Genomic DNA, 15823 nt, shown 5'->3' with positions numbered 1-15823 from the left:
GCTCAGTAAAACCTGCAGCTGTCAGTCAGGATTGGTTGGAGGACAATTAATACAATTAGACTGATGAGCTCTCACACACTTTAGCTAAATTCATAAAATACTAATTTTCAATACGGGATTATACCGTCATTCTGGCATGGATTTTCGAAGTATGCATCAAGTCTAAAATATCTGTTTAGTAATGTATACAGATTGGTATTGTGAAATCTGGGGACAGATCCTTTTTAAAGGGGTTATCCAGAGCTTTTATTATTTTAGTTTTGTGGGGTTAAGAGCTAACAGGCAGGTTACCTGCCTGTTCTGTATGGGGTTGATCTTTGCCAGTGATTCACCTGCTTCATTATCTTCTGTCAGCAGAGCAGCTCTTCCTCTTCTAGTCTGCTTTTCTTCTGTCAGCAGAGCAGCTCTTCCTCTTCTAGTCTGCTTTGTGGAAGGGGTGTCACTGCATTAGTCATGCTGATTAACAGTCGGCTCCCCACAGTTAGGAAGCAGGGAGCCAGCAGTCAATCAACATGACATTGGCAGAGATTTCTCATTAACAGAGCCGAGCAGAAGAGAAAACGTTGTTCTGTTGATGTTACGGAAGCAGGGGAATTGCCAGCAGGAGCGGTCTGTGACTGCTTTGAGCTTGCGGAAATCGGCGCCAGACAGAACAGGCCAGTAGTTAGCAACTACTGTTAGCCCGATGCGCAAAAATATTAAAAGTCCCGGATAATCCCTTGAAGTCTTACAAGGCCCATCTGGCAGGATTCTTCTCTCTTCTGCTCGTGGTCACAGGTAGGATCACTAAAAATTAACAGATCCCCTACCAGTTTTACTGGTTTGGAAGTAGGATTTTGGAAGTTAGATCTACTCTTTTAGGTTATGATAGGTTAAGTTTGAAAATTTAAAAGAAAATACAATATTATTTAACATCAGATATTTGTAAAATAATCTCTGTAATGATTTCATATGTTACAGGCACATTTTTTTTGTTGTGTTGAGGAAATGCAGTCAGGCCACATTCTGTTAATATACAGTATACGTGTATGCTATGGACAGCGGCGTTGTTACACAACCGTACCAGCAAAAAAACTTTTTACCTGGAGCTATAATTTGAATAGATACATAGTTACTCACACTATGTATATCTAGAATTCCCTGCATACAATTAGCAGACAGCAGCATAATTTACATGTGTATGTCATCTAGCGTACATAATAGACAATCAGGTACATAAGCCCATTTTGAAGTCATTTTTGGTATCCATAAGTCATTGCGGCCCATAAGTCATAGTTCTGTCATGTGTACTGGAGCCTCTTTGCCTATCGGCGGAATTGGTTACTGGGGACATGCACCCACAAGCAAAAAAAGGTGTATGCTATAGTCATCCGACCGAATAATTGGAATTCCATACTGTATGTTTATGTTCGGCATTCATTACATGGGTGGATCAGGAACATGGGCACCTTCACTTCCCGTGATTTCAGAAGGAGAAATGTTATCCAAGATGAAAAGCAGATGTGAAGTTCAGCATTCTAATTCCTAGTGACATTTCCGCATAAAATGCCTGGAATTGAGACCACTTGTTCACCATCCGGTCACAATACTTCTTTCTTTCGTTGCCCTTATTGTGGTATCCTACGCATCTTCTTTTTAACAGATTGCTCAGATTAACGGGAGGCCTGGAAGGAAGGAAAATACATGGTCATTAGTCGGAATTAAAATAAAGAAAATTAAAAATGAAAACACCTGTTAAGAATCACCACAAGTGCAGCCCCCTAAGGGGAGTACTAAAAAAATAAGTCTATCTGCTTTTTTGACATATTTGTTTTAGTAAATGATCTTTTTCTTAGAATTCTGTGTTATGCCCGCCTTCACTTATTCCTCTTGGAAAGTGTAAGGTGGACATCTGAGCAATACTGTCCCCATTAGCAGTAGGGCCTGTACCTACACAGGCTGAAACTATACAATTAATGCTGACGATGTCAATTTGTATAGGGATACAAAATCTGAATATGACCTGATCCTTTTCCAGCATTACACGCAGTCCCTGCAGTTCTGTTGGTGAAATAGTTCAGATTTGTACAAAATAAATCCATATGAACCAGGCTCATGAGAGCTTAAAGAGATCCTGTCCACAGGATTTTGGAATGTAAAGTAAAGCCATGGCTGCTATGGCGCTGTAATACTGATAACATTGATACCTTCGGTGAAAAAAATCTGTTTTGTTCTTCTTTAATCCCCATTTGGAGTTTTCTGCTACTAAGATTTTGGTGCACAGGGGCCGGACTCTACCCGGGGTCTTCTCCCTGTCTGTGATTCCCTGGCCACTCTGCTTTTCTCCAGTCTTTGAATGACGGTCACCCCCTGAGATTGCAAACAGAGGAGGCCGGTCATTCACAGACCAGAGGCAGCAGAGTGGCCGGGAAATCATAGCCAGGGAGGAGAAGACCCCGTGTACAGTCCGGCCCCTGTGCACCGAAATCTACAAATGGGGACTAAAGAAGAACGAAGCTGATTTCTTCACCAAAGGTATCAATGTACTCAGTATTACAGCGCCATTACAGCCATGTCTTTACTTTACGTAACAAAATTGCGCTGACAGGTTCTCTTTACAAACCATGGATACCTGCTTTTTACACATTAGTGGCCACAAATAATTAATAAAACCACTAAGATTCAGTTTGAAATCTTGACTCCATCAGAAATGTTTAGGCCTTATCTAAGTTTCAGATTTTTCGCTCGCAGGACTGTCCCTCTCTGTAATATAGGCTGGATGTGAGGTCTATGTGTATTCAGAGTGCTGCTCTAATGTTTTACTTACTTCCTCTCCATACATTTTACTATACTGTGGATTGTTTATTTCTGGCCTCCCTGAGATACTTTCTTTCCTGTTCATTTGAGATCTGCGTACAAGCTATCTCTCTGAGAGCTCATTCTCCTGTGAGTATACTGGGTCATTAGTGCAAGTGAACACGAGCGTCTTTTCATATGGACCTATGGTCAGTGTGACAAAAACTGCAGCGTGCACTAGTAAGCATCTCCGCTCGGAATATGAACCTACTGACATCTCCGGCAGAATTTTTTTTTTTTAATGAAGACTATTTAGAAAGTTGATTAACTTTAAATATAGGAAAGAAAAAATAAAAAAATGTATGTAACGGTGTACTGTACATAGCAAGTAGTTTTCCCATGAATGAAATTTATCATTATTACCTATCCACTAGATAAGTGAAAATCGTGTTTGCTGTGGGTTCCACTGCTGAAAACCCCACTAATGACTAGAATGAGGATTCTCCTAGTTGCAGCAGGAATTGAGCGAAGTGGCTTAGTGGCCCATTCACACTACCACTCCATTCATGGTCTATAGGACTGACTGAGATAGCCGAGTGATGTCCCCTAAATGAAAAGATATTGTTTCTTGTCCAATCTCTTTAAGGGAATGCTGAAATTTAGTTTTTTGAAAGTAGAAAAATCCAAGAGAATTCCATGTCAAAAAGCTGAGCGATTTTTAAATCAAGCTTTCCTTTTTCGCTGCAGATTTTGCTTTTTGTTTTCACATTTATTTACAGCCTTTTGTATTTCAATGTAAAGTTTATAAAGCCGTGTTGTAAAAAAAAAAGAAAATAGCATTGAAATCAATAACTTATTCAGATAGTATTGGAAGCTGGTTTTAATGTGGGTTTGGGAGGAGAATCCACTTGAAATCTATCTGAAAAGCTATAATTTTCTGTGGAAAAATTCAACATAGTAAAAAAATCCTTGTATGTCTACATTCACACAACCGTATTTTCACAACCATGTTGATCAACTGTGTGTGATCCGATTTTTACAGATACATTGACGTAACTGTTTTTGGTCTTTGTAAATTTTATTCACAGTTATTAAAGAAACTAGATGGAGGCCTGATGCTATCGCGTCGGGAGGGCGGTAATGTCCCGATGGGGGCAGGCTTTCCAGCGTTGAGAATCTCTCCCCCCATGTGCTCCCCCACCTGTCCACTCGCTCTTTCCCCATGTGCTGACTTCTCCCATCTGTGCTTTCTTCTTTGACCTGTCTACCCCATGTGCTATCCCCCTTGTCTGCTGTCTCTCTCCTTCCTGTGCTGTGTTCTCCCCTCATGTGCTGTCCCGTTTGAGCTGTCTCCCCCCTGTGCTCTGTCTCTCTCACCCCTGTGTGCTTTCTCTCTCCCCCATCTGCTGTCTTCTCCTCTCATGTCATCTCTTGTTTGACCTGTGTACCCCATCACTAAACAGTCAGTGCACAGCATGTCAGGAGGAATTTCTATTTAAAGGGGTTTTCCCACAAACAAAAGTTCATTTTAAAAATTGTCTGTCTGACCGTGTACAGAACATACCACAGCTCCTGGGCAGGGGAGGAAGCAAAAGACAATACTGAGATTACAGCAGGAGATCGCAGAGGATACATTTTGTGAGGTTAAATATTGTTTAAAAACAATCAGTGAAATATTTTACCTCACAAAATGAATCCTCTGTGATCCCCTGCTGTAATATCAGTATTGTCTTTTGCTTCCTTCCCTGCCCTGGAGATGTGGTATGCTCGGTACATGGTCAGACACAGACAATTTTTAAAATGAACTTTCATTCGTGGGAAAACCCCTTTTAATGTGACCGGCTTCCTCTGCCTGTAGACACGTCGCGCATCTGCCGCCGGCATCATCAAAATGATTCACTGCGCCTGCACGGAATTTGCACAGGCGCAGTGCGACGGTGTTCCGATGGTGGTACCACGCAAGATGCTGTGTAAGTGAGAGTGAGTGTGAGTGTGGTGCTTACAGCATATAGAGTGTGTGTGTGTGGTGTGACGGTGTTCTGCTGGTGGTACCGAGCAATAGGTTGGTACCAGCAGCAGTTTCCATATTGAGACACCCATCACTTGGGTGTCCCAATATGGCGGTCGGTGAACTTCCTCCGCATGGAGTTCTGGGATACATCTGGACAGAACAGGAAATGAAAACATTACAAGGCAATTATAGAAGTAGATAAAAGCGAATGCCATACAGATGCCGGTGAAAATCTGCCCATTTTTCTGGAGGAAAATCAGACTTTTTTTTGTTATACCCTCGTGAGAACTTGGTCGATGTGTGACGTTTTTGGGCCGCCATTCCAACATGCCTTACATTATTCATCTATCGAGAACCAGTCCACCTTACCTTCATGCATATATTTTTTGTACATTGCTTTACATTTGTGCATTTATTAAGTTTTCATATTTATTATCTAAAGATTCTAAAGTTTCTAGGAACGTTAAGAACAAAGAAAACATTCTCCAGGTTAGAAATATAGGAGCGGCTGGGTGATACAACTTGTTTGCAAATTGGGTGAAACCTGCTTCTGCTTTAATGAGGGCAATTGAGGCTTTAAGAGCGAAAAAATGGCCAGATCGCATTGTGTTCTACTGGATTCCACAGTTATAGCAATGCTGTGTGTAGCCGATGACCAGCAATTACAGACCTCCAGCACAGTAACAATAAAAATCTATTTTGTAGGTTGAATATTATTAGTTTTCAACTCAGCATAAAAAAATGGATGAGGCTTATGGAGCCCCCTAAATGGAAATGTTGGGGGCATTTCTAAGTAGTCACCAGGGCAAAGCCTAATTATTACTGCTTTGGGTTTCCAATCTACAATAATGGATTAGCTAACCAAATTCAAATTGAGAATCTGTAGACACGACGTCCGCCTGCCTCGTTTCCCTTGAGGAAGATGCTCCAGGACGTGCTGAAAAAATGGGCAGCGCATGGATGAACTGCACACGGATACCATCCGTATGTCACAAAGTGCTGTCTTTTTACTGTTTCATAGGTAGGGTAAGCTTGAAAATTTTATTTTATGCTTAATTTTTTACTTTTTTTTTTTTTTAAACAGTAATTTTCTGTATAAAAAGGAAATGTGTCAGCAGATTTTTGCTATGTAATCTGAAGACAGTAGCAGATAGGGGCTGAAATAGTGAATTCAGCGATGTGTCATTTATTTATTAAGCTTTGTGCTGATGCTCATGAACTGCTAGTTTGTCCACACCACCTCTTGTGATAAGCAGTTCATTGTCAATAGACAATGTACATACAGAGACTGTTGTGGGCGGGATTACCTTTCTCAGCTCTGCTACATCTAAAAACTCTTGATTGTATCACAACTGCTGCACCTAGTAAACTAATTGATACATAGTTACAGTCGGGGTCTCTTTCTAAACATGATGCTGCTCTCTGATAAGATAGCAAAAACATGGTGACAGATTCCCTTTAAGGTCTTTTTTCTGCCCTATGGATGCAAATTGTAGTACATCCTTTGGCTTTGGATGTACCGCATCCACTATGTGCAGATTACCACTTGAGGATCACTTGATGCTTATACACAATATCAATGATATTCTGAAACTGACAAGATACATATATTTATAAGCAAGCTCTCGGATTTCTAATGAGTGTCCTTGTCTTCCAGATATGAAGATAATCACAGCAACCTAACCATGGGCAGACATGAAGATCTATCATCCACAGAACCAGAACATGTAAGTAAAGGTAGTCCAAGTCCTAATCCCACCATTTACTGTCATTCTAACAATCTAATAAAGGAAGAGCATCTGAACCTTACCTGAGCCCCTATGGTAGAAACATGTAATAGAGGAGGATGTGCACTTATGTGTGTGTCCCTTTGCAACAAATTTTGCACAACTTATGTAGACCTCTAAGGTCGTGTTCACACGTGGTGTAAATGCTTGATTTTTTTCTGCTGCTTTTTACCCGCATGTTTTCTGCAAGTGCCCACACCACATTACACAAGAAAAATCTTCTCTGGCTGTTGCATTTTTGCTGCGTTTTTTAATGTATTTTCCCCTTAAAAAACACCATTGCATTTTTTACAAGAATTTTTTTTCAGGCTCCATAGGGAAGCTGATAGGGAAAAAACTATTCCTATATACACAATTCAGCAGCGTCTTGAGATGGACAGCTCACATGAGTTGTCTTAAAACCACATCCTCTTTTCTTGGACAATTAAACTGGTTTTCTGCACAAAATAAATAAGCAGAAAAATGTGATTGTTAAATCATCGGATCCAGTCTATCACAGACCATTGGAGAAGCACCGAAGGATCGGGATGCAGGTTCCAGTGTTAAACGTGGCTCTTTTGTAAGTGAGGTTTATCTGTGTTATCTGTTAAAGAAGGTCATGAAACTCCTTTAACTGTCATATAAATAGAGAGAAGAACAGACAGGACGCTATTGTAGGTGTTTACTATAGGCCACCTGGACAGACTGAAGATATGGATGAACTATTTTTACATCAGATGTCTTGGTTCTTAAAAAAGTACGACATAGTGACCATGGGAGATTTTAACTATCCAGATATTTGTTGGGAATCTTTCCCGGGCAAAGGTAATGGGTCCAGAAAATTCTTATCTTCTCTCACTAACAACTTTATCTTTCAAAAGATAGAAGAGAGAACAAGAGGCTCTGTAATCTTAAGGCCCCGTCACACACAGCGATCTCGCTAGCGAGATCGCTGATTTTGTCACGCCACAGCGAGATCGCTGTGTGTGACGGGGATCAGTGACCGGCCCCCCTGCTGGGTATCGCTGATCATTCTCGATCGGCCTGGGCCATTTTTTGATCGCTGGTCTCCCACTGGCCAGCACGCATCGCTGCAGGTGGCAGCAAGAGACCAGCGAACAGCGACGCTGGTTTCTAATGTAAACATCGGGTATCCAGGAGCCGCGTGGCTCTTAGATACCCGATGTTTACCTTGGAAACCAGCGTGTACGCCAGTTTCCAAGGTAAACAGCTGGTATCCAGGAGCTGCGGCTCCTGGATACCCGATGTTTACATTAGAAACCAGCTTGCTCGCTGGTCCTGATCGCTGGAGGGGCTGTCTATGTGACAGCTCACCAGCGATCGGCCTAACGATGTCCCAGCGATCCCATCCATGTCGGATCATTGGTGGGATCGCTGGGACATCGTTATGTGTAACGGGGCCTTTAGTCCTAATTCTTACCAACAGGGAGGAAATGGTTAAGGAAGTAAAGGTGGCATTTAGGAGGCAGCGATCATGCTATCCTCAAATTTTGGATTGGAAGAGGAGGAAGATCAGTGAGGAATTAGACTTTAAGATTGGAATTCATAAAGGCAGATTTTAAAGGACTCAGAAAAAGGGTAGGAAAGGTCCAACGGCTGGATTTTCTAAAGGACAGAAATGTCCAAGAAGGATGGGAGATTTTGCTAAATGAAATTCTCACTGCACAATCGGTAACAAGGAAAAAATAAATGTAAGTCAAATGGAAAGAGGGGGACAAATATAAAGAAGAGTATAATGCTATCTGCATGGAATGCAACCGTTAGAAGATCTAAAGCCAGTAATGAATTGAGGCTTGCAAGGGAGACCAAAAGGGAGTTCAAAAGCAATAATAAAGGATTTTGGGGATATGTCAAAAGCAAAAGAAAAGTCAAAGATGCTATAGGATTTTTACAGGAGGAAAAGGGTGAAGTGGTCAAAAATGATGTTGAGAAGGCCGAACTTTTAAATTCTTATTTTGCATCTGTTTTCTCTAAGAAAGCAACTGTAACATCAACTTATGTTCACGGTGCCATCGAAGGAATAAAAGAATCCACACTATCCATAAACAGAGAGATGGTGAGGGAACACTTTGTTAAGTTAAATGAATTTAAATTTCCTGGTCCAGATGAATTACATCCTAGGGTACTGAAACAGATATCAGAGGAAATTGCAGAACCACTAGCCAGAATCTTTGAAAATTTCTGGAGAACAGGAGAAGTCCCAGAATATTGGAGAAGGGCAAATGTCCCTATGTTCCAAAAAGAGAAGAAGATGGAGCCATTACAGGGCAGTGAGCCTTACTTCTATACCACAAAAGATCTTTTAACAAATTATTAGGCTGTGTGCCCACGTAGCGATTTTTAAGCGTTTTTGCCGCGATTTTCGTTGCGAAAACACAGCGAAAACGTTTACAAATCGTGTACAGAACGCATAGGCGGCCTCAATAGTAAAAACCTGGTCACACTTGTCAAACACTATGTTTGACGAGTGTGACCAACCTGTCAATCACTTTCCAAGCGATGCTTCAAATTGCTTGGAAAGTGCTTGGATATCGCACACAAAAATCGCGATCATAATCGCGGTAAAATCGTGGTGAAATCGCGCAGAAAAAAACGCGCGATTTCTGGGAAGGAGTCCGGTTTTTGGTGTGCGTTTTAACACGCACCGTGGGCACATAGCCTTAAACAGCATATATGTAGGTACTCGGATAAGAATACATTAAACAGAGCCAACATTGGTTTGTAGCAAACAAGTCATGCCAGACTAATCTAACTCCCTTTTATGATGGAATCATTGACTGGGTGGATCAGGGAAGTGTAGTAGAAATAGTATATCTTGACTTCAGCAAAGCATTTGATAAAGTATCTCATACTATCTTTAATGAAAAAGCATGGGATGACAAGGCCACGATTAGGTAGATTCATAACTGGCTCAGTGATCGTACTCAAAGAGTGGTACCAAATGGTTTCACAGCCAAATAGAAAAGTGTTTCAAGTGGGGTACCACAAGGCTCTGTGCTTGCCACAGTTTTGTTCAACATTTTTATAAATGAGTTAGATAAGGGAACTGAAGGTAACTAATCAAATTTGCAGATGATGCAAAGCTAGAAGGGATAGCTTACACTAGAGAAGACAGAGAAAGGATTCAGAAAGGTCTAGATAAGCTTCAACAATGGATAGCGACTAATAGAATGGTATTTAACAGGGAGAAATGCAAGATTCTACATCTGGGCAAGAAAATCGAAAAACACATGTAGAAAATTGGAGGAATAGAACTAAGCAACAGCACGTGTGATGTATTAAGAGAAGCATAGAGTCTAGATCACGTGAAGTAATTATCCACCCCGACTCCTCCTTGGTCAGATCTCATTTGGCGTACTGTGTACATTTCTGGCCATCACATTTTTACAAAGACATAGAAAAACTGGAGCAAGTTTAGAGAAAAGCTACCAGGATGGTGAGCCGACTGCAAACTATGTCCTAAGAGGAACGACTAAAGGATATGGGTAAGTTTATCTTGCAAAAAAGAAGGCTAAGAGTAGTCTTAATAGCTGTCTACAAATATCTGAAGGGATGTCACCATGTAGAAGGATAATTATTCTCATTTGCTCATGGAAACATGAGAAGCAATGGAATGAAACTGAAAGGGAGAAGATACAGATTAGATATTAGAAAACACATTTTGACAGTGAGGGTGATCAATGAGTGGAACAGGCTGCCACAAGCGGTGGTGAGTTCTCCTTCAATGGAAGTCTTTAAACAGAGGCTGGACAGACATGATGGTTTAGTGAATCCTGCTTTGAGCAGGGGGTTGGACACGATGACCCTGGAGGTCCCTTCCAACTCTAACATTCTATGATTCTAAACACTAGGTAACTAGACAAGGTTGTAACAGTTTGCCTTAATATGACTCATGTTCAAAAATGACATCTAGAAAATAATATCAGTAACATCTGTAATGTACACACCACACTGCTGACATCAGGAAGCTAATGATGATAATGGATTTTGCTACACAATGGATAATGAAGCACAGCAGACCCATCAGTTCTGATCTCTCTGCAGATGTGTTGGAAGATGAATAAAAGGACTCTGGAGGTCTCTTCCAACTCTAACATTCTATGATTCTACTAATAAATAGCTATATTGATGTTTCATATAGAGATTTGGGAAAGCTGGGGACTTGCTGAGGCAGCAGCAACAGAGGCTATAATTTATTGTCTCCTACTGTTCCCAAAATTCTATTAATATTGAATACTTTAAAAGGGTTGTAAACTTTTGGCGACATTTTTTATCTTCTTAATTACATGCACGTAAATATAATTTTTGTGTTTGGGTTGCATTAACGATTTTGCACCATTTGCCTTCTATGGCCTCTTTGTTGCACTGTCCCTTGTTGGCTGCAGAATGAGGTAACTGAGAATCTGTCAGTGAACTAATTCTAAAGTCTAAGGCTAGTTTCACATTAGCGTTTACGGCCGCAGCGTCGGGCTGCGCACGGCCGCCTCTAAGCCCCGCCCCTGCCGCGCCTCCACCGGTAGCTCCGCCTACGGACGCACCAAATTGCAACCTGTTGCGTTTGGCGCTGATCGGCGCAGCGTCAAAAGGACGCATGCGCCGCCAAACGCATACTGCGCACGGCCTGCGTCCCCAGTGCTAAAGATAGGGGACGCATGCAGCGTCATGCGTCTGTAGGCGGAGCTACCGGCGGAGGCGCGGCAGGGGGTGGGGCTTAGCGGCGGCCGCGCACAGCCCGACGCTGCGGCCGTAAACGCTAATGTGAAACTAGCCTAATGGAAGAGTTTATTATTCTTTTCTGCCTTTTTTTGGGCACCTCTTAGCTGATATATAACCACAGACCACATGAACGTTGAATGTGCAGGGAAATAAACAGCATATAAAAAATAGCAGTGCAAAATCTTTGATAAAACCAAATTGCAAAAAATATTTTTTAGCCCAAGTACATTTATGTAAGTTGTTTTTTAAAAAAATGTCCTCAGAGTTGGACAATCCCTTTAGCAGCTTGGCGTATTATTTATGTTCAGTGGATATTTTACTATGTGTGTTCCCTAACTAGAATGAGCAATCTAGGGTAAACTGATGCTGTGTTATCCCAGGGGCAAGGCCTACCATTCAGACACAATGTAGGCCTTAGGCTTCATTTATCAAAACTGCCTAAAGGGAAATCAGGCCATGTTGCCCATAACAACCAATCAGAGCTCACCTGTCATTTCATGTAGCTCTCTTTATAAATTAAAGCTGTGCTGTGATTGGTCGCTACAGGCAACAAGGCCAGTTTCTCTTTTAGAGTTGTAATAAACGAGGCCTATTGTACCAGTTGATCCTGGAATAATTTAGCCTAAATATATACAGCATAAATTCCTCTCCCATGAAATGAATCACGTCGTCTTCTTTGATTTTAGAGGCGTGCAGCTCTGTAAATGTTTTTCCGTCATGCAGTAGTGTAATATCCACAGTGTAAGAATTTCCAGCAATATTTCATGGTCTGAGGGAAAGCCTTCCTGGGATACTGCTCTGTGAAGTGGAAAACATGGCACATTCGTACACACAGCACTACAGTCAGCTGATGCCAGTTCCCACAGAGCACACACACCGCACAGCGAGGCGCAGACATTACACATGGTCATTGGTGCACGGCTATTGCTTTGTTTTTGTATTTTAATGCCAGATACTTAGGATTGTTTTGGCAGCTTTACGAATGTTTCTGTCAGTGCAATAGGGATTAAGAGAATGAGAGGTTAACCATTTCATAGGAAAATATCAAATATTCAGTGTTGCTAGTATATCACACTGTAGTGCCATGGAATTGCTGCAGGTCAAAAATGGTCAACACGCTATATCTACAGTGACCACTTGGGGTTATAATTTACTCTTGGCCCCTCCATCCTTTGTTCCTTTGTTATAGATAGTTGACAACAGATGACTTCTGTAAGTGCTCACCAGGTGAGGTGGATCCGCTAAGCCTCTGGTCTGGGTGGTCGCAAGGACCCCAGGCGTTGCGGCAGATTTTTGAGGACACATGTAATCGTTGGGACTAGGACTAACGGGAAACTCAGGAGCAGATCGAAAGATGTAGTGGAACCCAGCAGGGATGGATGCAAATCGAAACACTATAGTACAGATAATGGAGTATACCAAACAAGGAATACTAGAGTCTCAATCCCAAGACACAGGTGTGGTCCTAGCAGTCAACCACCCAGCAATTAATTATTTTATAGAGTTGAACAAAAAGATTTTAGTTGCTCTGGAACAACACTACATCCAATTCTCAGTGGCAGCTGTACAAGGGCAATCTTTACTTCTGTGGCCACAGTCATTGCCTGGCATCCTTAGCACCTTAGTGTACATAAAAATCCCCTTAAAAAACACAATTTTATTAATGATCATAAAACACACCTTCCCAGTGACGTTGAAAAAATGTCAAAAATTAGACCTAGTATAAGGTGCTGCATAGCCCTACATTAAGGCCTGACTGATACCTTCCTATCCGTGGAGGTTGGCACCCTAATAGTACGATATTGGCGCCCCCACTCAACGAGGACTATCCCTCGCTTCCCTAGTGATCCCTAATATCACAGAGGGGAAAACAATTTCCAGGATAGAACAGTAATGAAAAAATAGGAATGCCCTAGGACTTATGCAGACCAAACAGATAATACAGCAATAAAAACATTTACCATATCATGATATCATGTGACCCACAAAGATAGAATGACCTCAAAAGAAGGCCAAATCAGCAGCTATTCTCACTTGGAGAGATAAACATCCTCAAATACAATCAACAAATGATAAAAAGGTCACTTATCATGTCTCATGGGGGACCCTCAACGCGTTTCCCCGCCGTAGCGGTTCATCAGGAGGAATAGTCCTATCAGAGATATTGTTGCTGCTTCATGCCTGATACCTCAATAATGATGGCACCAGGAGTCTAGGAAACCGGATTTAAATAACCGGTATGATTGTATTGCATACCACCCACTATCCGGCAGTCCAATCGGTGTGAAGATGCAAATAACTGAGAGCCAGGTGTGCAGCAAAAAATGTCATATACCTGAAAGCCCGCCGCTGCATTCGATGTTCAAAACGGAAGGGGGGTCATTAGCGTGCGTTCCACCGTGGGGCGTATCCAATATAGCGCCCATACTTCCGGTCGCGCAACCCCCTCAGCGGGCTGTAGCCTCCGGAACCATCCTGTGCGGGCAGGACGGAGGGGAATCAAAGATGGCGCCGGGACTTCCGGTCACGTTTCCCCTTTGCTCCCGGACACGCCCATGGAAACCAACAATGGACGCATCACAAATGGGGCCGGAACTTCCGATCACATGTTTTCTCCCTGCTCAGTGATGTAACCATAGAAACAGACAGAGCGCATCACATGAAATAGACAGAGAATAACAAAAAGTCTGCCCGCAATACAGAGTCCCAGGAGTCAGATTTGTCACAGTAAGGATAACCCCAGCACTTCACAGATAAATAGTAAGTCTAGCAGTACCAATGTCCTCATATTCGGCATAGTGCTGCACATCAAAAATTCAAGGAATATAGAAAAATAAAAATATGCATATTGCTATGCGATAAATCAAATCAACCATACAATGTGGTCCATGCCATACAGGCATCATCCAATATGCCAGACATATAGAGCCCCTTATCATAACCCCCTATAACAGAAAAAAAGGCAAGTTCAACCAACCAGAGAATCAAAAGATCATAAAAAACAGGCATATGAAATGCATTCATTCATCCCATTAGGGAAGACCGATTGCAATCTGAACATCCATTCACACTCCCGTCTCAGAATTAGATTGTCCAGATTACCTCCCCTAGCCCTTGGTTTGATTAGTTCAATCATATTAAAAGTGATGTCACCCATTCGACCCTGATGTATACCATTGATGTGTCTGGCGACAGGGGTATCACGTTTGTTTCTGATATCCCCCAGGTGTTCACCCACCCTCACCCTTAATTCTCTAGTGGTTTTTCCCACATAGTCCAATGGGCAGGTACACGTGGCCTTATAGACCAGACCTGTTGATTTACAGTTTCCAAAATCCCTCACATAAAAGGTCTTACCATTGTGTGAACTCATAAAGGTTTTACATCTTTTGATTCTCTGGTTGGTTGAACTTGCCTTTTTTTCTGTTATAGGGGGTTATGATAAGGGGCTCTATATGTCTGGCATATTGGATGATGCCTGTATGGCATGGACCACATTGTATGGTTGATTTGATTTATCGCATAGCAATATGCATATTTTTATTTTTCTATATTCCTTGAATTTTTGATGTGCAGCACTATGCCGAATATGAGGACATTGGTACTGCTAGACTTACTATTTATCTGTGAAGTGCTGGGGTTATCCTTACTGTGACAAATCTGACTCCTGGGACTCTGTATTGCGGGCAGACTTTTTGTTATTCTCTGTCTATTTCATGTGATGCGCTCTGTCTGTTTCTATGGTTACATCACTGAGCAGGGAGAAAACATGTGATCGGAAGTTCCGGCCCCATTTGTGATGCGTCCATTGTTGGTTTCCATGGGCGTGTCCGGGAGCAAAGGGGAAACATGTGACCGGAAGTCCCGGCGCCATCTTTGATTCCCCTCCGTCCTGCCCGCACAGGATGGTTCCGGAGGCTACAGCCCGCTGAGGGGGTTGCGCGACCGGAAGTATGGGCGCTATATTGGATACGCCCCACGGTGGAACGCACGCTAATGACCCCCCTTCCGTTTTGAACATCAAATGCAGCGGCGGGCTTTCAGGTATATGACATTTTTTGCTGCACACCTGGCTCTCAGTTATTTGCATCTTCACACCGATTGGACTGCCGGATAGTGGGTGGTATGCAATACAATCATACCGGTTATTTAAATCCGGTTTCCTAGACTCCTGGTGCCATCATTATTGAGGTATCAGGCATGAAGCAGCAACAATATCTCTGATAGGACTATTCCTCCTGATGAACCGCTACGGCGGGGAAACGCGTTGAGGGTCCCCCATGAGACATGATAAGTGACCTTTTTATCATTTGTTGATTGTATTTGAGGATGTTTATCTCTCCAAGTGAGAATAGCTGCTGATTTGGCCTTCTTTTGAGGTCATTCTATCTTTGTGGGTCACATGATATCATGATATGGTAAATGTTTTTATTGCTGTATTATCTGTTTGGTCTGCATAAGTCCTAGGGCATTCTGATTTTTTCATTACTGTTCTATCCTGGAAATTGTTTTCCCCTCTGTGATATTAGGGATC

General features: G+C 42.1%; 1 protein-coding gene across 2 annotated transcripts in view; it reads left to right on the top strand.

Annotated features, from left to right (window-relative positions):
* CRYBG3 (crystallin beta-gamma domain containing 3) overlaps window positions 1-15823 on the top strand; it is a 205349-nt gene that overhangs the window by 37752 nt on the left and 151774 nt on the right. For both annotated transcript variants that reach the window (XM_073584406.1, XM_073584407.1), the window contains exon 2: window positions 6444-6513. In XM_073584406.1, the coding sequence (XP_073440507.1) occupies window positions 6444-6513 (70 nt within the window). The remainder of the gene's footprint in view (window positions 1-6443; window positions 6514-15823) is intronic.

Source organism: Dendrobates tinctorius, unplaced genomic scaffold (genome assembly GCF_039654945.1).
Source record: "Dendrobates tinctorius isolate UK_male_01 unplaced genomic scaffold, ASM3965494v1 ptg000084l, whole genome shotgun sequence".
Classification (NCBI taxonomy): domain Eukaryota; kingdom Metazoa; phylum Chordata; class Amphibia; order Anura; family Dendrobatidae; genus Dendrobates; species Dendrobates tinctorius.
Note: the sequence above shows the minus strand (reverse complement) of the source record. Positions and strands in the feature narration are given on the sequence as shown.